The following is a 26,274-nucleotide window of genomic DNA, read 5'->3' on the forward strand; positions in this document are numbered from 1 at the left end:
CTTTGCACATGACGTAATGATGGAAAAAGTGTCAATTGTTGCCTTTTTTTCTCAACCCTGTTTTTTTAGAGCAAGCTAAGAACTCCATGTTTGCTTAATGCTTCCTATGTGAACATAAAGTAAATATATGAATAAGATCTATAACCAATCTAAATCAATGGGCTGACGGACTGAAGCCTCACTTAGTCTTGCAATATCAAATATCGAGATGAGAGCTCATCTCCGATGCTTCAGCTTGTCACAACAAAAACAGATTGACGGTCCATATCATCAATAGCCTTTAATCATTTACAGGCGTCGCTGACACATCTAGGACAAAGCATTTATAACATCCCATTTTAAATGACAGTCGTCATAAATCTGATCCCATTAACAAATATTTGGTTGTCTTTCATTCCCAAAGTGTCCCTACTGCTGAATATGCAAGCTCTTCAGTTTCCAGGCCACTCAAACTTTTTTTTTCCCCCCATGATTCACAGAGATTATGGAGTAAGCATCTCCATCTCTTCTCAGGACAACAGATTTAGTGTGAGTCCACCTGGCCAGCTCTTTGGACTCGTTTGATTTCCAGGCTGCTGAACAAGACAGGTACTTGTAATACTGGGGTTTGGTAGCCGGTAGAGCAGGTAATCCAGGTTTACCATCGTTGTAGCTCAGTGGTAGATGGGTGAACTATTGAACCCTGTCCCTGCAGCTGAGGCTTGGTAGTGTAGCAGGCTAATTAGCTGGTCGCAGGGATGAGAAGGAAAAAAAAAAAAGAGATATCTCTCTCTCTTCCTCTCCTGCTCCACTTCTACTTCTTTTCATCTCTCATTCATGAGCCCTTGGTGGTGCCCTTGGCATTGGGTATGTAAACTATCAATTCATACCATCACACACAGACTCAGGGCTGGCATTATAAAACCATAGCACAGGTTGCATAATGAGCACACAGCTTAATGAAGTTGTTTCAGAGGTGATGCTGTGTGGAAAAGAAAAAATCTATGATTATTTCACAATCCTGAGACTGATTTTATTCACATCAATGTGAATTTAAATGCAGTTTGTTGGACGTTATTTCAAAGATAACCTTTAGAGACTATGATGTATCACATCATATAAATATTCCTTATTAAATAATGTATTCATTCATTACCTCTGCCATCATATGGCCACATCCAAACACTCAGCAGTTCCAGTTACTCTGAATCCGAGCCCACATAGTGACCGCTTCCTTTGGTCACAGTTTTAGAGAAAAACTACAAGAGTGAATTCCAACGCAGAACATACTGGTTTAACCAACAACACCACTGGTCGCAGGCTTCAATCCAGCTCAAATAAACAGCACCATGTCATGTCTTCTCCCTATTTTCTTTACTTCTGATTTACAGGAAACCACAAATTTCAGGACTGTGTAACTCAAAGAGTACCAAGAGAGATCTTTACTTTTGGAATACACACAGTACAGTACTCAACATGAAAGATAGTGTATATGTACGTATATTACAGTTTATAAAACGGGTAGCTCAAATCAAGCAATCTGATTGGTTCATAGCCATGATATAATTCCCACATGCCACTGCTATGACACGTCTAAGCTTTGCTCTTTCAGTATCACTCCGCGTCTGAGGAAAAACGTTAGACTCATGGTTGCTTAGCGACAGGGTTACGGGGGGGATCACTTCCGGCAAAACGGAAAAGGTTACAGATACAAAGTAACAACAAAGTCAGCTGCCACACCCCGTTACAAGATGAACTTCTATGGGAGAGTGGATTGAGCCGTGCCCATCTCCAGAAAAAAATGCACCTGCTCAACGTCATGCAGCGCTACATAAAGAGGAGGCTCCACAATGTTGCCACTGCCTCTGTAGCACCACAGTTCAGAAACTATCTGATGCAGGTCTTGACACCAGAGAGATCACAGCCATAAATGGATTGGCAACCGAAACTCGGGGGACCAGAGAAAGTGGAGAAATATCCTCACCATGTCAAAGCAACACACCTCTACCTCACAAAATAGGCAAGCCTAGTACAAGCAGTTATCAAAGCCATCCTACTGACACTGGACAGTTTGTCAATGGTTGCACAATAAATGGCAAAATACAATAATGTAAATAAAGATCCAAATAATGAAATCAATATAACGCTAGCCTGTGTTGTACGTTCCATGGCAACCACCGTTCTAGTAACCGCCTCAGAGCGGCAGAGGAGGGCCTATTTTATTGTGAATATTATTATTTATTGATAAAAAAATATTTAAATTGGAAAGTGTCTATAATTTTCATATTGCCATACTTGACGACTGTTTAATAAAAAATCTGCTTCGTGTTGGGCTTAAAAAAACGCCCTTCAGCTGTGGTATAACTCACAACATGCCACGGCCTGTCGTGAGTTATTGCTTAAATATACACCAATCAGCCATAACATTATGACAGCATGGGCACCCTGACTGGTCTGTGGCTATGCAGCCCCATACGCAACAAACTGCGACGCACTGTGTGTTCTGACACCTTTCTATCGGAACCAGCATTAACTTTTTCAGCAATTTGAGCTACAGTAGCTCTTCTATTGGATCGGACAACATGGGCCAGCCTTCGCTCACCACAGGCATCAATGAGCCTTGGGTCTGACCCTGTCGCCGGTTCACCGGTTTTCCTTCCTTGGACCATTTTTGGTAGGTCCTGACCACTGCAGAACTGGAACATCCCACAAGAGCTGCAGTATTTGGAGATGCTCTGACCCAGTCATCTAGCCATCACAATTTGGCCCTTGTCAAAGTCACTCACATCCTTACGCTTGCCCATTTTTTCTGCTTCCAACACATCAACTTCAAGGACAAAATGTTCACTTGCTGTCTAATATATCCCCCCCACTGCCAGGTGCCATCGTAATGAGACAATCAATGATATTCACGTCACCTGTCAGGGGTCTTAATGTTGTGGCTGATCAGTATATATTAGATCATGTTTGTAGATAATCTGTCATTCGTCAAGAGTTACCAAACATTCACTGGTTCCTGCTTGTCAAACATGAGAATGTGTTGTTTTTCTCATTTCCATAGGCTATCACTGGAAACTGAATATCTTTGGATTCTGGACTGCATTTTTCACAATTTTTCTGATATTTTATAGACAAAACAATTAGGAAAATTAATTAAAAATGAGCTCTACAATCAAGAATTGGTCGGACAAAATAAGGACTGAAGATATGAACTTGAACTCTGACACATTGTGATGTTTTGTTTTCACAATTTCCTGATTTCATAGACTAAACAACTAATTGAAAAATAATCACTGGCGTTTGACAACCTTGTATTTTACCCAAATTCTCTCATTCAACTATTTTATTAATCAAGAACAAAGAAGTGAAAAATATCCATTCAGGAAAAGAATGTGTTCGGGCTCTTCAAGCGAAAAGATGGCTGGCTGGATGGCTGCGAGAGAAACTCAATCCCACCTCCTGCTGAGGGAGAGACGAGCGCTGGCTGTCGACAGGCACACCACCTGACTACCACACAGCTACTGATTTGAAACGACAAGTCAAGAGAAGTCAGGAGTAAATAAGAGAGAGATATAGAGAGTGGAAAAAAGAGGGGAAGAGAGAGAGGGAGAGGGGTAATAGATTTGAGAGTGTTTTTGGGGAGTAAACAGATGGAGTAAACACAGCACGAGGGAAACCAGGGGACTCCCACCGAACCCGCTCAATGTGTCACTGACACTGCAGAGCAGAATCAACAAAGTGCTCTGAGGGCAACATGCACACATACATGCGCACACACCCACACAATCACACACGGTTCACCAATTGGCAGGATGCTGGGACCCAGAGCTCCTATCCAGAGCGGTGACAGGCACATGGAGAACAAGCTGGCTGACAGCACATGACAACTCCTCAGCTAGTGGAAACGGAGAAAGGCATCTCCTACTCTACTTTCTAACTGTGGCTTTAACAAGTGGCCTGAATATGCGGTGGTGAAAATACAGCAACATTGATATTTTAAAGATATTTAGTAGGGCTGGGACGATACAACTATCCCCCGATTTGATACTATCACGACACTTGGGTGCCGATTCGATATGTATTGCGATTTTTAAGTATTGCCATTCTACAAGTATTGCGATTCGATATTACAATTTATTGCAATTTTTGTTAATTTTTTTTACACTACACCATGGGACAAAGTTGAATCATACACTTCTAGGGACTTTTACTTTGGAAAATATCGAAATTGATACAGTAAAAATGTTTGATTTTCAGCAAGTATGTAGTCAGAGATGTCCTGAAGTCAAATATATCATATGTCATTGTCAGGATTTATTTATTACATTTTTTCCAGCAATTCAAAAATCAAAGAATAAAGACATTTCCCTCACAAATTAGTGGTAATTTCTTTTTAATTTATAAGGGGCATGTAATGTTTTACACTTCTGGTGAATATAATCCAATCAATCGTATTTCCAGAAATGTATTTTGTACATACAGTTCCCTGTGTTAACACCTTATTTTGAAAACTAGACGTAGTCACACATGTATACTTCCTCTAACTTTGCCAAGTCCGTCGCTCAGCTACATACTCTTTATACATCCATGGTCAGCTCCATCGGGGCCATTTGGATGCATTTAACATAAATGTCAGTATATGGGTGCCCTACAGTTGCAGCGTTGGCTGATTTGACCACAGAGATGCAAGTGTTGGCTGGCTTGACCGCACGTTACCGCAATACGATAGTGTTTCCTGTCCATGACAGAGTTAGCATGAAGCTTTAGCCATGATGTCTAACTCGGCTTTTCCTCGAAATGTGTGGTACCCAAAGTGTTTCCATACTTTACTGTATGTGTAGTGTTTACCACTTTGGATTTAAAGCGTGAGGGTGCAGGTCATATCCCCTCTGCCATTTTCTACTTTCTGTGGTTTGTTTCGGTTGACGGATATGGAATGGATATGACATCACGTTACTCAGACTACAACAAATAAAAGCAGTAACTTCCGTCTACCTCCGCAGAGACTGAAAAGAAGCAAATACTGTATGTCGATTCTGGCATTAAAAAAACAATTTCAAAATCGTTAAAAATCGTTGCGATACATAGGTGGATGGATTTTTTTCCCCACCCCCAATATTCAGTGTGAAATATCACTCTGTATTGAGGCATAATTTGCCCTCTCTCCTCTCCTCTCCTGATCGTGATCTAACCCTCATCCTAGCACCCATCTGTATTGGTTCTCTCTCCAATTTCATCCGTGCCCCCAGACCTGCTCGCACAGCCCAAACTGTGCTGCTGTGTGCCAGCGTACCAACAGGCCTGTAGGCCGGTCCAAGAGAGAGATAGAGAGGAAGAGAGAAAGAGGGAAGGTAGCCAATTAAGATTGGGTAATGGGAGAGTGTGTGTGTTCGTGCACACTAGTATGGGTGAATGCCTGACTTCAAGTGCACTTGTGTGTGCATGCGTGCGGTGCCACAGGCTGTGCACGCAGCCAAACTTAATTTAGCAGACCCAGGTTTTTAACACAGGCCTGAAGCTAGCCAGCAAGCTATAGCTGGACCAGAGAGCCAGAAGTTAACAGGCACATTGCTCTCCTAAACCCCCTGAGATCTCGTTCCCCCCCTGAGGGCCGAGAGAACTCATTTAGTCATTGATGACCATCGCTGATCACATCCTTGTGGTCATATCTTTCCGTCAGGCACTTCATTACAATAAAGCTTTATGAGCAAAAACTTTTCCCTCCCCCCCGACTTTCAAGACCTTGACAGTTGACGATGCTAAAAGAGGTACGGGGACCATTCAGCCGTCATTGACGAAACTTCTGACAAGGTTTGTGATTGTTTGCGACATTTTTGGAAGACTGCTACCACTTGCATTGCCGCATACAGTCTGACAGACTCTGCTTTTAAGCCACGAACAACAACAGAGGACAACAAAAGGTGGAAACATCCGACACATTTTCTGTTTTCTCTACGTCCCCCTGGAAGGGGGGAGCTGAAAAGACATGCTACTTTGTGTATGCGAGTATGTGCAGTACCCATGTGTAATGTATATGTGTGGCATCAGGGCTGAGATGGGATGTGGCAACATGGAATTTTTGTAGTGCAGTGGGGCATGCCCTTGACGTTGTTGTCACCGATATAAAAAAAAAAAAAAACACAGGCGCAGCAACAGTCTGAACACAAGCACACACACCTTGATCACTGGTGTGTATGGGAATTCACGCCTGGGGACTTAACACAACAAAAACAGTGTTGGATTGCGTCTGAGCATCCAAACAAACAAACACGTGCCAAGCTAGCTAAGCAAATAGCAACCAAAATTTCTGGCTTATCTGCTGTTTGGCTATGGAGTTAATAAATATTGTATCAATGAAAAGAAGATCAATTACAAATGACGGCGTGTGGATGTAGCCTTAAGCTAAAGATTGCAGAGTGACAATCAAACTAAACATAGAATGAGGCGTGTGTGATTGTGCATGCATGTGTGTGTGTGTGTGTGTGTGTGTGTGTGTGTCTGCGCATGGATGCACGCTTCCCACTGTCTCTCTGCATGTCTCCGTGTGTGTCGTCTTATTCTACGAGGTAATAGGCAGTCAGCTTCACAGCCAGAGCATGACCTAGAAAGTGAAACCACACGGCAAGGGACTAAATGTGTCACATGGGCTCAATCATTTTCTCTCTCTCTGAAGACAGAGAGAGAGACGAAGAGAGGGAAGAATAGGGGAGAGAGAGAGAGAAGGCTTCTACCAACCCGCTGCACTCAGAAGCTAATTAAGTCATTTGAAATAGCCACAGAGGGTACCTGTATGCAATCTAGCCAAGGCAAAGGGTTGATGAGGCTCTGCGAGGCCCCGGGCTAACTTCAAAAAGAAGGCAAAGGAAAGGGAATGAAAGACAGGAGGAAAAGGAGAAAAAAAAAAAAAAGTGAAGTGGATTTTTTAATTGAAGCCCAACTTGAAGAAGAGCACGTGTGTGTCTGTGTGTCTCCTTGTGTTGTGCGGCGGGGGAAAAAAGGTTAAGCATGCCCCCAGCAGCGTATGTCTGCACACAGAGGATCTCAATGGGGAGCAGGTGGGAAGATGCAGGGATGGAGGGATGGAGGGGTGCAGGAGAAAAGGCTCCACATAATAATTGAGGGTTCACTGAGCGGCCATGTCGTACTGTACGGCGTATCCATGAACACACACCTGCGCGTACTTGCTCTGTCCCTTCTTGAACACACGCTGAACTTAAAATGGACAATTTCTAATCATCAGTGTACACAAAGTTAATTAAAATGTACAGACGACAGCGGCAGCCAGTTACATATAGACAGAAAAAGGGTGGGGGTTAAACTGAGAAGCTGCTAATTTAGTCCGAGAATGTGGAAATAAAGATAGAGAATTTCTGAACCACAGACGATATAAGAAACTCTACAGCTGTGCTTGAACAGAACACACACACACACACACATCTGAGGGTTTTGTGCCCTAACATGCATGCCCTCACCAGGGGCAAGCCTGGCGACACCAGCGACTGAACTGGGTCACACACACGCACGCACACATATACACGCGGTATAGACTGCGGCATTGGCAGCGCGGTGATCACAGGAGAGGGCAGACGGGGGGCTGGATGTAGAGTGATTGGACTATTCTAGGTCAGCTCTCCTGACAATGCACCACTGTCTCCTAATGTGGTGGGCTAAAGGATAAAGGCTGTGTTTGGCCTGACATTACAGCTGCAATGTTCCAAAAGGAATACCTGAAAGACACATACACAGAGAGAAAGAGCTTGCAATTGCACAGTCAGAGCCAAAACGTATCCTTAACACACTTGAAAGCATGTACAAACTGACACATATACATGCACACATCTATCTGTGGCGGGTTCAAGACCCCATGAATTTGATTCACCTCTCTCTCTTTTTCTATCCCGCTCTAATAAAGCTGTATGCAGCAGATCTCCTCTGCAGCCTATAGAGAGAGAGATCAGCCTGTGGACTTCAAAGGGGTTGCAACTAGGTCACCACAAGACACTGCAGTCAGCTAGAGCACAGTCTCTGGTCTGAGACATTTCACTTCTCCCCCTTTCCCTCTTGCTCCGCCAACCACTGCCTCTCTCTCTCTCTCTCTCTCTCTCTCTCAATACAATGATATCAGTGAAATTAAAATGGATTATAGCGCCTTTCTCTCTTGTCATTCCCTGGGGTTGTACAGCACCATGTCATGTTACTGTTACTATAATGTTACTTCTTTATCACTGTCCATCGAAGCTGGTGCTCAGCAGTTTAACGAATGTTTAATTTAGATACAGAGGGAGAGAGAGAGAGAGGGGCAGAGACAGATACACCAAGAGGAAGAAGAAGAAGAAGAAGGCAGAAACAGCCCAATCCTCCATGGTCACACACTGCCATCCTGATCTGTCAAAGGCCAAAGAGACAGTGACTCCAAAGGCTACTGCGCTACACTTTGGATAAAACAACCACAGAGGCAGCCTGAGAGATGGAACAGGAACCTTAGAAAGAGAAGAGAGAAAGGAGAGAGGAAGAAAAAAAAACTCAGGAGGGAGAGGGAAGGGCGAGTTTGAACAAGAGAGCTGCAGGGCCGCGTCGCCTCTCTGAACAGCGAGCAAAACACCAGAAAACAGCCACCAACATCTTAAGATGGAGACAGAAGAGAGGGGAAGAGGGGGAGGCAGGAAGACAGGGGAGGTACACTTTCATCAGGTAAGTGAAGGACATAATATACAGTAGCTTCACACACACACACGTATATCCTGTTCTGTGGTGATGGGAAACCACATATGAAAACATATTGGAGAATGATAAAAGAGCTTTCATTTATGGGCAGATGTGAACGTGTGAATGTCACTGTGTGTGTGTGCTTTTGCATGCAAGTGTGTGCAGATGTATTGCAATGTATGCATTTTGGACAAAAATGTTTGCATCTGCACAAGCTTGTGTTAGTAGCAAAGTCCATCCATCTGTTTCTGAGTTTATGTGTGTTCTCTAATGTTAATGCCAAAACTACATATCCCTTTGTATTAATCTTAACTGAAGGGCAGAATTTGCCACAATGGAGTGAACTGAAGCAGGATGTTGGAACCGGCAACCAGCTATCATGGAGTTGCTGGCAGCTATCTTACACACTCCTGGTCCTATACAGCATTACAGTTATAGTAAATCTTGATTTTGATGAAGTCTTCCATTGACTGATTTATTTCTTCACAGCATTTACACAGTGCCAGCACAAGAAAAGACTTCAATGTTTAAGAAAACTTTTGTTCTCTTAGCCTTGCAAAGTGTATTTGTGCACAGAGGATGTCATTTATCAGTCTCTGAAAGGCTAGAACACGATACTTCCTGTCCACAAACACATCTACTACTGCTGATTTAGCTTTGAATAGAACTCTGTTTTAAAGGGCTGAGACGATACACCTATCTCCGGATTCAATACTATCACGATACTTTGGTGCCGAATCGATAAGTATTGCGATTCTACAAGTCTTGCGATTCAATATTATGATTTATTGTGATTTTTGTTCCTTTATTTAACAGTGACGGCTGGCTTGACCGAACGTTACCGCAATACGATAACGTTTCCTGTCCATGACAGAGTTAGCATGCAGCTTTAGACATGTTGTCTAGCTCTGCTTTTCCTGGCAATTTGTGAAACTCAAAGTGTTTCCATACATACATACTGTATGTGTAGTTATTACCACTTTGGGTCCAAAATGTGAGGGTGCAGGTCGTATCCAGGTGGACTTTTTCTACGGTTTTCTACTTTCTCGTTTCGGCTCACTGCGGCCGGTTGCAGTTTGTTTTGGTTTTTAATAAAAAGTGGTAACTTCCTTCTACCTCCGCATAGACTCAAATGTAGCAAATATATCGATTCTGACATTAAAAATCAATTTCAAAATCGTAAAAAAAATAATAAAAAAATCCCGCTACATAGGTGAATACATTTTTTTCCCACTATGAAAATGCACCTTATGCCTTAACACCTTAACCACCAGTCACCACAGGTGCTGTACATAATCAACACTTTAAGAATAGAAATCTATTTAATATTAGGACCACTGAGTTCACATGGGGGAAAGGATTAAATATGTTTAGGGTTTAGTTGATGAACTTAGTCAGTAGAGAGTCCTGATGATGATATGATTATTACAGGTGTGTTGATCTATCAGGCACTAATTATAATAGGTCAATACTCTCCACTGGGGACAGAGACTGGGGTTATATATGCCTATAAGCATCTACTAAAAATCGATTGCAAAAATTAGTGATACATAGGTGAATCAATGTTTTTCCCACCCCTATGTACTGCTTCCTTATGAGTATGTTTAGGTGTATGTTTTACAGGCACTTCTCTCACTTTAGGGGCCACTGCAGATGCTACCTCATCCTTCAGTCAGCTGATGAAGAGCAGCATGTCTGGAGACACTCTCCCCTCATGGCATCCCAAACAGGATGTGATTCTTTTGTTCTTACTCCTGTATTTGCTTCATGGCAACTTTATTTGTGAGTACAGTATGCATGTATGAGTGACTGTGTGTGTTTTGTCACCCTCGCCTGTGTTTCTGGGTGTGCGCCGTGGCGTTCTGTGTTTCTGAGCTCAGGTTGACATTCCTTTTGACTGACATCGGGGGCGACAGCAGCACAGTGGCATATGGTAACCGCCTGCTAACCGCTAAAACTTGACATCAGCGCAAACAAGTCAGCCAAGCGTGGCATAGTGTGCTCTTAAGAGGGTTAAGGGATAGGCTGTCAGCATACAGCGCGATAATAACACCTATCATGAGAGCCATAAATACCAGATAAAGGGGAGGAGAAACAGACCAAACACACACGTTGGTGTTGACTGAGATGAAACCGATGACAAGTTACACAAAAAAACTAATGGAACTGTAACGGATCGAAACACGTGGGAGAAATCATATTTGTTGACAAATACTGTACACCTTCAACATGTCTTTACTTATTATACGCAGGAATTTCATGCATTTTTGTGCCAAGGTTCAACCCGAGATGCACGTTGATGCCTATCATACGGGGCACACAGAAATACAGAAACAAACAGTTATCCATTGACCCACTGAGCCGCAGAAGACAAAAGAGCCGCAGAACAAATCTGATCACGGATGCCATCTCTCCTCATTGTCTGTCTCTCTTTCTCTCGCGCCGACACAAAAGCACACATATCTTGAAACACAGAGACACCGCCGTCACTGCCATGATCTGATGTACTGAAATGTACATTTCACATCCACAGAGAATGCAGGACAATATCAGTCTCAAATGACAGATAAGCCTTCAAATACAGATTCCATCTTCGATGTCTGGTGGTCACATACAGAGACCGAAAAAAAAACACAAAAGCAGACAGCTACAAGGCGCTACCACATACGGGTAAACACAGATAAAACCGCAGCCTCAAATAAATGTATGGCATATTACTAATCATCTGTATATGACAAATAATCCAGTGAGCCAAATGATTGAAAAGCTGGTTTAGATGTCTGAATAGTATCATGTTGTTACCCCTAAAACAAAAAAAAACAGTCTCCTAAACTTCAAACGTCTATAAGAAAACCAAGAGCAGCCCTCCAGCATCTATTTTCATTTCTAACCACAGAGTCGGCACTAAAACTATTAGCTGAAAGATTTGTTGTTGTTTGCCTCTAACCCTAGTGTACCCCCTAGAACCCTGGTAACCCCTATTTAAGCACAGAGTTTCCTCTCATCGATCAAAGTGTGGCACGCACAGCCCAGGAGCGTGACACTGGCACTGGAGAGCTTACAGCAGGTTTCAACTTTAACCCTAAGAGATGCTCAGTGGCTGATTGTGTGTGTGTGTGTGTGTGTGTGTGTGTGTGTGTGTGTGTGTGTGTGTGTGTGTGTGTGTGTGTGTGTGTGTGTGTGGTGTTTAGTGTAAATTCACAGTGGGTCACCTATCTGCTCACCACTAGCTCCTCGCAAAACTCAATTTCCTCCTGGAACGTCCACAGCTCAGCACTTTTAACCTCTGCAAACCTGCTGCGATGGGGGATACATGCAAAATTTACAAGAGGATGCATGTGTGTGTGTGTGTGTGTGTGTGTGTGTGTGTGCGTGTGTGTGTGCGTGTGTGTCTGCATGTAATATCAACTGACTCAAAACACATATGGTGCATCCACCCACCTGTAACCAAAAAACGTTTCCGCTGTGAGAGAGCGAACTTGCTGCCGTGCGGGTTGACGAATTGTGCAAAAGATTGTGGAGGATTTTTCCGTGCGTGTGCTCATGTCTTTTTTGTGTGTGTGTGGGGGTGTGTGTGTGGGTGTGTGTGTTGGCCATAGAGAAGTGTTCCCAGTGAGAGAGTGAAGAGGTATCAACCACACACCGCCTGGGGCCCTCTGGAAGAGAGACTAAACAAGACCTTCCCATTGGGACGCACACACACAGCCTGCAGCTTCAAATGACCTACTACCCACCTCAGACACACACACACACACACACGGAGACAAAGCCTTTTTGATGGTATAATTTGTTAATTTCAAGAGGAAAAAAATAAAGTCAATTATCACACATGGGCTAAAAAAAATGTACACTCCCAAATAATGTTTCACAATTAGATCAAAGTCTTCCTCTCTCATTTTCTTTTGTTTTTCATCCTCTCATCCCCCGAGCAGCATGGTGGCATGAACAGCCTGGAAACTGACACGCCAAACAACTCTCAACATCTTTTTCAACTATGTACTGTATATTTGTGTACATACTGTACATTCAGAAAGTTTCTTTTTCTCTCTGAGTGTATATAGACTTCTGTAACAAACTAAACTGCTACCTGAACTTGTCATCTTCAGTTTTTGGGGATCTACAGCAGTAGTTCCCAAACTTTTTTAAACCACGCTGCCCCGGTGACACAAGCACACTCTCATGCACCCCTTTAAAGCCAAGAATGTCATATTAAATATCTATTATCTGCATTTATTTTAGGTCTATTTACTGTGACAAATGTTGGAAACCAATCTTGCCACATCCCTGGCCAGTTTTTACGGCACCCCGGGGTTCCGCAGCCGCCACTTTGGGAAGAACTGATCTGAAGCGCTATGTTTAAAGTCACACTATTCAAATTGGATTACTTTTTAAAGGAGGAATCCTCTAATGCAATTTGCATGTGCTATGGTTGTAAATCCAGAGGTACTTAGAATAAAATAAATGATTTCTGCACAGTGAATTGCCAGAGTTCATTTACTGTAACTCTGAAAGTGTTAAAATCAACACTTCCCGTGTTTATGGAGGCTAATCAACGCTAATTAACATCGCAGAATTTGCTGTGTGTTTTCCCTTGAATCTCTGCTCCTGGCCCAAATGTGAAATGTCATAATGCATGCTCCCCCGTTAAACACTTATGTGAATTATGTATCTGGCAGATTTGCAGTGGATGCGAATTGCAGATGCCACTGGTAATTACGATAATGACGGGACGTCCCAAAAGGAAATCCATTTTAAATGGGGCTTAATATGGACTGCGAAGAACATTTCCTACACCGATGACATACAGAAACAACGATAATAACCGCGTGCTATGACCTTTTACCTGCAGTGTGTGTTTAGAAAAGACCTCAAACCCCATTGTAAACTGTCGTTCTCATTTATCATTGTCTTGTGAAACAATAGCATGTGTGTGTTTTCCTCGAGGAAGCCCGAGGATGAACATATCTTCTTCATATCGTTCTCTGACTGACAAATAAAGGCTCGCTGCCAAGAGAAACTCAATGAGACCACAATCAATATAGTGCTACAAGGTGTGTGCGCAAACACACGCACACTACACAGACAGGGGATGATGTACGATTACCTGGAGCACATAACAATCAGCTGCATGCTCATACAGTATGCACACGCTCACGTACTGCATGTACACACACACACTGAAAGACACTTAACATGCAAATTTTATTTTTTTTTACAACAGGGACAGCACTTCATTGTTCATGTGGACGAAGGGGGGCAGATAGATAGATAAATAGCTCTCTAGATACCTAGCTCGGACCTCAATTGATGAGATTTTCACATACGGCAGCAGCAGTGCTGTTAGGACAGGGAATACCACCACAAAATAATGTTTTCTCTGCCTCTGATCAATTTTTAATTTGGCCTGTGCAGCCGAGCCCTTGGCGGGCCTGGCCCCGGTAATTATGGTGGGTTATTGACAGCTGCCTTCCCGCGGGATGCTATTTAAAAGAGGTTTAACCCCAGAGCAAGTCCAGGCCTCACACCCGCCTTTGAAGGTGTCAAGTGCATTGATCTGAGCTGCGGGATGTGCTGGGACCTTCCCACCTGGAGGTGTGTGTATGCCTGTGTGTGTGTGTGTGTGTTGCTTGCAGGGCTGCTATTACAAGGCCATGGCAAGAAGGCACATCTTTTGACCCCTAACACACACACATACTGTACACACACACACATACACAAACTGTCCTCTGGCTAAAGCTGGCTGGCTGGAGAGAATGATACCTCGTCTGGCCTCTGTGGCCACCTGATGCCCTGAGATAGGCTGTACACACACTGTACGTACAATGTTATCACTGGGCTACACACACACATACAAACAGGTTAACTCACAGCTCGGGGGGAATTAGAGGAACTAATGAGAAAGGAGGAGGAGGAAGAATGGTGATTGGAGAGACAGAGAGAGAGAGAGATATCCTCGCAGCACACAGGGCCGTGACACAACAAAAGCAGATGCCAGAGTGTGCAGCCGATGTTGAAGAGGACATCATCCCGCTAAAAAAAAAGAAAAAAAGAAGAAGAGGGTGGGCAGCATGACAGAAATTAAAAGAGGATTTCTGTGTTTGAGTTTGTCTGCTTCGGTGCCCCCTTTCAGCCTCCCATTGAAATTCTGGGCAGATACAAACCCCTAGGCTTTTGACACACTTTTGAAAACACCACACCCCCTCTTTCTTTGCAGTGGGTCTCCAGTGTCGAGCCTGACTCACTATCGGGAGAGAGAGACGGAGCGAGATGGAGAGAAGGAGGGGAGGCATTACAGGGGGTATGGATCTGTTTTTGTATTAGCAGCAACTTCCAAATTAAATTAACGAGTTCTTGAGGACAGTGTATAATTGTGGTTTTGTGTGCGGTTGTGTATATGCAGTTAACAAGTTGGAGAGAGGAAAAAAAAAACTGCAGCACCAACTTAACTTCTACAGAAATCATATGTATAGCTGACAAAGATTACTAGTTCATCTAGAAATATTGAAAAATTATTTTATAGTTTTTCTATCCACATCCATCCATCGATAACTAACGCTGTCTGCAAAACTGAAAGTTGGCGACTGCAGGAGAAGTCAAGGCACTAGAACATTTTGGCTTCTTGCTTCTCAACTATGTCGTGTCATGACCAGACGAGTGATATAGGAGAGCTGAGGCCTCACAACAGCATCCGTGCGTTTCTTCTTTCAATATGGACACAAACTTCCACAAGTTGAAAGTCCTACTCTTAACTCCAACAGCTACTATAACTAATGATCCCACCTTTCAATAGTCCCTCCTCAATTATTCTGACTGTAACCTCACGATCTACTCTCTCTCTCTCTCTCTCTCTCTCTCTCTCTCTCTCTCTCCCATCCCCCCCATCCCCTCCAAACCCCACGGCGCCCACCCTCCACCTCCACCATCTCAGTCTCAGGATGCAGAGCAGTGACAGGGCCAGAAGGTAATGATACAGCTGCCATGATGCAACAAGCAGACCTGTCGACTGTCAGGAATTGAAATCATGAAGGAATAAGCTGTCATTAAGAGGCCCTCTCCCAGTAGTGGAGCTGTCAGACGCCTGCCTTCTGCCTACTCTCTCTCCCTCTCTCTACACTCCCGTCTCTCCTCTGCCAGTCCCACCCCATTTGCAGTCACTCCCTCGTCCTCTTCTCATTTCTCTCTTCCTGCTTCAATCCTCTCTGTACCCCTTTCCTTCTTTCCTCTTCTGTCCTCTTCCAACCAATCATAACCCTTCTCCCTCTCTGCACCCCACCGCCGCCGCCGCCACCCCCACCCTCTCCGTCTCAGACTCCTCTTTTCCACCTCTTTTCCCCCACTCACTGGTTGTTGCTGGAGCATCCTCCTCCTCTCACCTGTCATTTTACCGCCATGCTATGGGAATAGCACCACTTCCACATGCACACACACGTTCATAACATGCATGAGACCTGCACACACAGCACAAAGGTTCCCCTTAACCCGGCACACTGTGCCAAATGCCACAAGCATACTCTCTGCCCCATGTGGTGCATCTGTGTGTGTGTATGTTTTATCGGTGTGCACATGTCTGTGCGTACATATTTTAGACTTATCTTTAACATATGTATTGCCAGCTTATTAATGTGTCTTCATCATATAGTAGCATGACAAATATTGTGATATCTGTAGACAGGAGCGTGGTGGATATGGGAGGCAGAGACAGGCGATGGGGTGTAAATGGTGTGTAAGTCGCAGGCTGCCCCGAGATTCACCCTGTTATTGTATGTGTGTGTGTGTGTGTGTGTGTGTGTGTGTGTGTGTGTGTGTGTGTGTGTGTGTGTGTGTGTGTGTGTGTGTGTGTGTGTGTGTGTGCATGTATGTTGTGTGAAGGACCTGATTAACTTGCGCAATCAGCTATTTTTACCATCGGAAGAGCGGAAAGGCTGACTCGAAGTTCCGAGGAACATGGCTAAGCACTTCAGAGTGGTGCTTTGACGCAGGTATGTGAAAGCCCATACACACCGTAGAGTTGCACTGCATGCACACACGCTACATAAGTAGTGAGTCTAATGAACTGTTTTATCTGTGTATGTGTGCGTGCTCGTGTGTTTTGCAAAGCCACAAGCTCCCCCCCATATTTGCCGAATGCACTCTAGTTGACCCTTTGCTGCAGGCTTTGAATTTCCAATCAACTTCCCACGAGTATCTTCACATGAGATGCACTCGAGGCAACTGATTCTTGCCACGAAACATTTGTGGAAAATGGAGCCTAATCTAAACATAATGAAAAAGTATACTCAAAATGTCAACATTAGACCCAACACTGCACTTAACTTAAGTTGTAAATCAAATATATTATGTAATTGTCGTGGTGCCAGAGTTGCTCTTACACAGTCGTACAGCGTCAGACTTTTCTAATGAATGATTCACAAATATGTTTTCATACCAACCGCAACGACAGTTTGGTTACAGGAACATTCCACTGCTGCCGATTCTCACACTACTGGATATCAGAAATGTATTGCGGGTAAAATTAAGTTTGTCAACCTCCTCCTCAGTTAGGCATTTCCTGAATTTCCCAGAATGACTTTTGTCAGACGGTGTGAACTTTGCATTGTATTCAGCTGTGGATTAAATGTGTAGGTGGAGAGAATGGAACTGAGTGCTGGTGCAGAGGTAGCAATAGCAAAAGTAGATTACTTGCCCGATTTAGAAGTGAGTAGACAATATATATATATATACACTTATACTAGAGCAGTGCCCACACGGGGCGTGGCCGTTCGGAGCGGGCCAATTGCTTGGCCTCTGGAAGTGCTGCTTGCAGCGTTGTCAAGAACCGTTCATTCACTCCAGGGAAGTGAAGAGTTTGGTTTGTTACTATACGGAAACGTTAGTACTGTATATCGAGTAGCAAAAGTGAACCGCGGAAAATGAGCCGCAGCCTGTAAAGTCCGCAGAGCCCTGAACCCCCGCCCCACTGCTGCACAGAGCGCTATCTCTCGGATCGGATGAACTTTTCTCGAGATATACAAAGGGCGCGCAGACACATACAGACAGGCAGCGATTCCTTGATTTATAGTTAGATGATGCTGCTACAGCGCCACCTAAAAGCCCAATGGCACCAAATTTGTCATGGTCACTCAGACATCATATCTATACATGTCAACCAAATGTGGTCGCAAGCACAAAGCATTCAAGAGATATGACATATTTTTTAATATAAGCCCTGCCCATGGCATTTCAGCTAACTTTGAGGTCTAGCTATAGGAAATCTGTATTGAACATCAAAAATCCAAAAAAGTAACTCTTTCTGGCTTGGTCCAGAGATGTTCTGTACCAAATTTGATGAAAACTGCTCAAAATTTGTAGGAGAAGCAGCAATTTGGGCATAATTCTAAATCGATCTAGACACAACTGGGCGTGTCTTATATGGATAGATTCGTCTGAACCCACAGAATCCAGTAAAATAACTTTTTGTTTCTGAGACTTATGGTTTAAAAGTTAAAGGCCAAAACATATAGTTGGTTGTTATAGCACCACCACCTGGCCAAATTACACCAACTTTGACACTGCACGTTGTTGGGTCCCCAGAAATACACCTGCCAAGTGTGAAGTAGATCAGATGAATGGTTATTGAGATATGTGAAGGACATACCCACATACACACATACAGACAGAAAGAGAGATTCCTTTATAGTTAGATTTAACATGCTTTATATACTGTATGCTTACAGTGCTTTTAATGCTAACTTCATATCAATCAATGTCTCATGGTAAAACTTTTTGAATAAAAAAGTGGTTAGAGGTGTTTAACATTAACACCTTTTAACAACAATGGTGTACATGGTTGCTACTTGCCAGGTTTCAGACTTCACCTGTCACCATTTCTGCTGCACCTCTCATCCCACAAGGAGATTAAATAGAACATGCTGGGTGTCAGCTACTCACTCGGCTTACCAGCCATGCACTCGTTATAAACATTAACTTAGGAGATAAGTTTAAATGAATGCATAAACTGTGCAGTGCTTCCATGCATGTTTGACTTATTGTAGGTAAATGACAGTATCTTTAAAAAGTTAGATGGGATTGATCTGCAGAGTGATGAATTAGTCGCCTGTACAAGTATATGAGTTAACCAGATGAGATGTTTGAGGGTAAATGAATAAAGTAAAATGTGTAACTGCATCATCATGTTCATAGAGGAAAAATATCAGAAACTTATAGTAATTATATGTCAAATATCTTATATAATATGGCCAAAATAACCATGCTACTATGTCACAGAGCTGTCATTCATTTGTGAGTTGTTGATCGAACATGTTTAATCACTTGGGTGCTGCGTGTCTGTAAATTAAGGTATAAAATGTATATCTGTTTATATCTGCTTTGAATCAATAAATCACCTTCTTTCTTTAGATTGTATAGTAGCTGTAACTCCCGTACATTACACTTAAAAAATTACATCCACACAAATTTCATGGTATGACATGATAAACCACGAATGTGCGCGTAATAGATGCAGACAGCATGAATTGACTGTAAACGTGTGTGCCCGTCTTTCCAGTGCGCACACGGAGTACAAGGCCTATGTGTGGTAAAACGCCTGGATGATGATTTGTCAGGGTGTAAGAACACGATTTCTTGTTTACTATGATGAATGAGCAACACTCGCACTACACACACACACCGTGTTCTCTATATCTAAGCTGTCACTTTGGCTTCCTGCAGCACAACCCTGCCTTCTCCAACTGCAGTACCAGCCGGAGTAACTGGAATTCAAAGACAGTGTCGGGGAAGTCGAATCATCCGTTAGCACACACACGCGCACGCACGCATGCACGCAACACAACCCTCTCCCGTTGTTGTACACAGCAGGAACTGGCTTTACACAGCAGTGAAAGTCTTTATGGCATTCAGATGGACGAAACGAGGGAACAAGGGGAGAGGGATTGCGGGATCTCCCCTAAGTCAATTTGAACAGCGAGCCGATGAAATTACACAGGTAGTCGTGGCCGGGCTGACAAATGAGCACAGAGATGGGGATGAAAATGATAAGACGAGCAGAGCCACCTTTTGCTTGCTGACACACAGACGTATAAGCACATGTGAGTCATCATATGGCAGGAAAAGAAAACTAATCTATATTTTACATTACATTATATCCTCCTCTCTCTCAGCTCAGTCACCCATGAACACAACAGACTACATAGGAACCGTGCATCATAGCAATGCATAAATGTTGAAGAATATGCTTCATTTCACTAACAAGAACAATATAAGCCTCAGTTCTGGGTTGAGGACTGTGCAGTAATAGTCTATGTTTGCACCTGTGAATGAATGTCTGTTTGTTATTATTTGCCTCTGTGATTATATGATGCTGCGGAGGAGTGCAGCAATTGTTTCGGCATCATGTAATTTCTCATATGACCCCGGGACAAAGTTTCCTTTCCACTCCGCACTCGTGTAAATTGTACACAAAATGAAGTTCAACTGAATTGAGTCGATGCAGTACATCCTGAGCTAGGAAAGCACCCAGCAACAGCAAATAACCCACGATCACATTCAAACCTCCAGTCAAACACGAGCAACCGAAATACCACGACATTCTGCTTCTGCCACAACTCCTCCACAGCCCCAAAATACTCAAGCCTGCTTTTCAAATGAACAGTTTGTGTTACTGTTGTCACACCAATATCCCACCAGGCTAACCACCGTGGTAGTTGTGGCACAAACGACCACACGATGAACACACTGCAGAACTTTTTTTCTCTCAGGAGGCCCATAAAACTCTACATACCAAACATGTCACAGTGTATACTCTTTGCAAAGAAAATAAATATAAGAAAACGAAAAGTGGAGACTATAAATGTAAAAGTATTTACATGTCCTCAGTGCACCCCGCCCACATTTCCCTCTTAGTGAAACATGAAAACAGGACATCTTGGATCAAAGATCAGAAAATCAGTTCAACATCCAACAGAATAGATTGAACTTCTTTTGTAGTGCCCCCTACCTCCATGGCTCTGGTGATGAAGGGAATTTGTGTCCCTGAGTCCAGGTCCTGGTTGATGATGAGTCTACGGGCCCACTGACCGGCCCGCACCACGCCGCTGCCCTGGATCAGCACCAGCAGCTTGGATGGGTTGGACAAGGCATCTGGGCTCAGGTACATAAAACTGGTGGGTTCATCTTCTGTAGCGTCCACCTGAACGTTCAGGAAAACACAGGTTAACAAGCCGCTATTGGAGTCAAATCCCCAAAATGTCTTATATAAGGAAAAATGTTCACTATCCCAATGATGTTCATTTATTTATTTTTTTTAAATGCTCAACATGTTTTGAATTTGATTTCATGGACTTTTGGGACATTTAAGTCAATCTAAATAAATCTTGCAACGGCAGCAAATGCAAAAGATGATCAAATTGTGATTTCTGCTGCTTCAAAGAATCACCTGATAATGATTATGAAAAGAAACGTGGGTCTTATGTAACATGCATGAGTATAAGCAGAAACAGCCTTCTCCTTTGTGGCCTTTGTAATTAAAAAAAGCTCATATGCATCAGCACACTAATCATCAATAATCATGATTAGAAAAAACTGCATTTGTGTGATTAAAACTGAGGCGCTGAAAGTAGTACAGGCAGAAAGAGAGGCGAAGTGAGAAATGTTTGTGTGCGTGCATGCGCTCCGTCCACATCCCATGCGTCTCTGCATCCCTCCCAAGTATGCCTGGAAGAATCTCTAAGGAGACAAACACTGTCCATAAAAGCCATGGGTGGCAGCTGCAAGAACTTAATCCAAGCAGACAAAGAGAGCCGAGTGGGGGAGAAAATCTTACCCTTTATTCTCTTTTGCTCCCTCATTCCCTCTCCCTATACTTGGCTGTGGTTAATCTTCTTAAAATCTGCGGTCACAAGTTCAATGCCACGCAGGTGGACGGACCCACCACTAATACACAAACACGCTCACACACACACACACACACGCCATATATACACGCAGGCGGGTGGGCAGCAGAAAAGCAGAACAGAGCAATTTTCCAGAGGAATAATGAGATAAATAGGCCAGGCAGATAAACCAGTAAAAGTGTATGGGGGCTAATGAAAGGCGCCGAGTCCCCGGCTAGGTGATTTATGGACACTGTTAGCGCTGGAGCTAACTCTGCTACGCTCCTAAACACCAGCACTGCCTAACATCCCTATAAACGCAGCCTGAAAAATGATCACAACTTTTATAAACAGGAAAAAAGAAGCAGGGATGAAGGGGGCAAAAAAAGAGACAAACATGCTTCCGACAACAAATAAAAAGGGATCAAGTGTGTGCTCTGAGCCCGGATGAGCTGGGCAAAGAATAACTCCGTGATGGCAAGAGTAGAAAGTCCCCTTCAGCGCGAATGAATGCAAAACAGATTAAGCATCAGCACGCTGCGCCTCTGCGCCTTTGAAATGACACGTCACAATACAGTTAATTTGTTGAGGAGACACTTTTGCACAAAGGATGTGGGCAGAGGAGGGGGTAAAAGAAAAAGAGGGAGTAAAGAGAGAAACTGAGTGAGATAGAAAGAGAAAGACAAAGACTGATAGAGAATGAGGAGAGCTGACGCCTCACAATCCCCCTTTTTCTTTCTTTTCTTTTTTTTTTTAAACAGGACACTCAATATCATAATCGCACTCTGAAGCCTAAGCATTTACGTCAATTTTCATATTTAATACTCCCTTTAATCTTCAAGGGCATAAATCAAAGAGGGAAAATGCCTCTTTTCACTCTGGGTACTTACTGGCAGGATTGCTTTAGTCATGTTGCACTTTTTCTCCAACAGCTCGTAAACATACTGAGTGATGATCTGGAGAGAGAGAGAGAGAGAGAAAAGACACAAAACACACACATGTTACACTGATAATACAGTCTAATGCAATTAATATTTTCATATTGCTGTTGATACAAATCCATCCAACAAAAGCCGACTAAACTCTCTGTATGTGTGAACAAGTAATAGCAACCGCTGTCATGCGTGCAAACAGAATAAAAAATACTATTCAAAACCCTCGTTTGCCCTCTGGTGTGTGTGTGTGTGTACATGAGCTACTTGAAAGGGTCTGTGTGCGGTGTGTGTGTGTGTGTGTGTGTGTGTGTGTGTGTGTATCACAGTGCAGTTCGAGTGTTGAGGTTGTAAGTGCCAGGAGAGGAAATCTCCTGTACAAGCGAAGGGCTGATGTAAGTTATGTTTATCCCCGCAGCCACAGCACTAAAGAACCTTGTATACCGAATCATTCCAACCCCAGGCCAAGCCTTTCATGGTTCAGTGACATTAACAACTTTCTTTTTTCCATTTTCCTTATTTCTTCTCTCCTTCTTTTCTTCTCCCCACGTCCTGCTCAGCTGAGAACAGGAAGAGAAGAAGAAGCTCTGTGGAACAGATTTTGATTTTTTGATCAGCTGTGAGAGAAAGACACAGGAGTGGTGGCAACAGCTGACAGGGCATGCGGTCGCTGTAGCAGTGAGCTGCGTTGGAGCTATTGCCGCTCTGATGATGTTTCCCAAACACGTGCAATGACACACTCCCTGTCCTGTACGTGTCATGACAATACAATGATGGGCAGATGGAGTCTCACTTTGGTTGGCTTTTGAAGTATCAGACTTACTAATTCAGGAAACCAAAGGCCAGCGGTGGCGCCACAGCTACAAGGCGAGACCGACCAACTGACTGACCCCAAACACAAACAAGGATCAACCAGATCTCATTAATGTGGAGAGGGAGGAAACTGTACTGCGACTGAATAACTAGGGTTGTGTACTGGCAAGAATCTGGCGAGTTGAAAACTTGAGTTAAAAACCAGAGAAACATTCACAAGCCACTAGTGGGTTTTTGGAGCCAATCAAATGTAAACTTGTCCTGTGTAAGCTACAGTATGTACAACAGAGGTGTAGCACGAGTGAAGCTAGACTCCATCAAACTAACATGACAACATTTCTCCAAGTTCTTTAGAGTGAGAAAATCTGACATGTAAAACATGTTATAGATTAGTACCAAAAAGTGAAAAACTTATGGGATTCTTTTGGGCCATGATCTGCTTATCTTTTGTCATTTTGTGGCACACACAAAACAAAATATTTTCTCTCAACCACGCTTTGAAATGTCAACCACGGGACAATGAAATTATGCATATCCCTAAATTACATGTTCCAAACTTTTTAAATGGCATGAATTGGCATTTTGACACAAACGAAAGGACAACAAAATGCCAAATGCAACTTAAGAGTGCTCTGGGAAGAAATGAAGGGGCTTTTGCTTTTAAGTCAAACGTGAATTTCTCATGATAATCACAATATTGCCGTGCTCTTTTATGCTCGAAAGAAACTCAATGCTAACTTGATTTACTGTTTAAAAGAACAGCATGCAGGAATAACATTACGCACCAGACACATATTAGCCTTATGACAGCCAATCAAAGGCCAGCAGACGGACCAAATGAGATGATCGATTCTACCATTTGACCCTGTGAAGGGGGGAAAAATGCTGGGGGAGCTAAAACAACCCCACCTCACCCCAACCCACCAAACCTCCAACAGCTAATTCACTAAAATGTCAGCCGGTCTGATGAAGACTAAAATGATTCCGGGCCTTAGTATGCTAGTGTTTAATGACATCAATAAGCCTCACAGGAAATTTCATTTGCACTACGTTATTTGTTCAGTGCCTCAGGTGGCTCGAAAACCATCTGATATAGAATAAGGGGAGAGACTAATAGGGAACAAGAGAAGAGAGGAAAAAGTGGAAAGAATGCAAGTTTCGCTGTGTAAATGCATTTCCACTGATAAAAGGACACTGCAGATCATAAATAAGAATCTAATATCCAAGCTTGTATATAGGCTGTGTGGTCATCTGTATGCTTGAGCTCATCATGAAACCTGCCGCCAGATTACCTTTGCGGTAAACAAGATCAAAAGTAAGAGTTGAAAAAAGGAACAATACCAGCACTCCACTGGATTTTTCATTTTTGTAGAAAAAAAAAATGGGATAGACTCAAAGCAGAGGCATACATTTCAGAAACAACGCAGACACACACACACACACACACACACACACACACACACAAAAACAGCCAACCTCCTTCTGTGTGGGCCTCTGAGGACTACGTCTCAGCAGCTGATCAGTACAATAAGAAAAGCCTCTTTGTCACCTAATTACCAATGTGTTATTAGTGCTTTAATGAAATGCCTGCAGGAAGCGATGCTGAGTGCCTGCATTGTCGGCGTCGGACGATAGGAGAATCATGAGGGGTGGATTTGGCAAATAAGATGAAGAAGACACACAAAGAGAAGGGAAGGGAGGGTGGTGAAGGAGAGAGAGAGAGAGATAAAAGCAACCTAAATCAATTCAAATCAATAGGTTTCATGGCCATGAACACATCTGCAATGTCCTTCTTATCTGCAACAAATATGTAATATCATTCAGGCTGACAAGATATGGGTGTAACATTATCTGAAATGTCAATGTACGCCTAGATTCTCTCTGTCTATCATAAAGAGTGGGGGCCAAAGTCCCAGACTGCACAATTTCACCTCCAAAGATGCAGAGCTATGGCCGTGAGTGACGGTTTACGAAACATTTAAAACTAGCTAACCCTGTCTCTCTGGACTAGAGAGACAAAGTCAGCCTTCAATAAGGTTAAAAGAGCAAAAACGGCTAAAAGTGGAGTTTCAATTGCCCGCTAAGACAGCCAGGCGATGATGCATCCTCGAACAACAGCGAGCTTTCTAACATGACCGTGAGAGCGGTCGTGGGAGAGTCTGAAATAGCCCTTCTGCGGCTGAGGTCACCTCTGTGTCTGTGGTTTGTTTGTGTAGAGGAAGCATTGTGGCGATGAAGCAAGGAGAGCGGGATCAGGGAGGAAGGAAGGGACTTAGAGGAGGGCTCAGCGGGAGGAAAGAAGGAAGACAAGAAGGGAGACGTGGAGAAGTAATCCCCAGGAGCACAGAAGTTGGTGCCAGCTCCCACTGCAAATGAACAGCTGAGAGGAGAAGGAGGAGAACGGTACGGTACGTGGCCTCCTCGATCTGAGGCCTTTAAGTGGGTGGGCTGTGACGTCAACTCCTTGCAAACCTCTGGTCATCATCCCAATAACAATCGCTTCATCACTCTCACTCACATACCAAGCCAAGGTCTTAATGAAGACCATTGCGGCTGCAAGTCGATATGTTTTTAAACTCCTCACTACAGAGAGAGACCTCCCACATTATGTGTGCACATGTAACAGTGTGTGCTCGTGTGTGTGTGCTCACACTGATTACAACAGTCATGCCTGGTTTGGCTGACCGCACCTAAGGCGATAAGGAGATGATCTTTCTTTCCGGGCACACACAGAAAACAAACGTGAGGAGGAAGAGAACCAGGACAGGAAGAGAGAGGTGGGAAAGAGGAGGACATGGAGGGAGTGTAAGGCAAATATGAAAAGAAAAGAAGGATAGGGATCAGAGGGTGATAAGGAGGAGGCAGGGAGGGTAAAGGTTGAGGCGGGGAATGGAGAATCTGAGGTAATTACAGGGGAGGAAGAGAAAGCAATGATCTGAAACCAGCCCTCGGAGACGATCGTGAAACCTGACCTGATG

At 43.5% G+C, this 26,274-nt stretch overlaps 1 protein-coding gene across 3 annotated transcripts in view; it reads right to left on the reverse strand.

Annotated features, from left to right (window-relative positions):
* The window catches only part of arb2a (ARB2 cotranscriptional regulator A), a 172,611-nt gene that overhangs the window by 127,150 nt on the left and 19,187 nt on the right, over positions 1–26,274 (reverse strand). For all 3 annotated transcript variants that reach the window (XM_074638264.1, XM_074638266.1, XM_074638265.1), the window contains 2 exons: positions 22,442–22,507; positions 20,678–20,869 (listed from right to left, as the gene is read on the reverse strand). In XM_074638264.1, the coding sequence (XP_074494365.1) occupies positions 20,678–20,869; positions 22,442–22,507 (258 nt within the window). The remainder of the gene's footprint in view (positions 1–20,677; positions 20,870–22,441; positions 22,508–26,274) is intronic.

The sequence above is a fragment of the Sebastes fasciatus genome, chromosome 6 (genome assembly GCF_043250625.1).
Source record: "Sebastes fasciatus isolate fSebFas1 chromosome 6, fSebFas1.pri, whole genome shotgun sequence".
NCBI lineage: Eukaryota > Metazoa > Chordata > Actinopteri > Perciformes > Sebastidae > Sebastes > Sebastes fasciatus.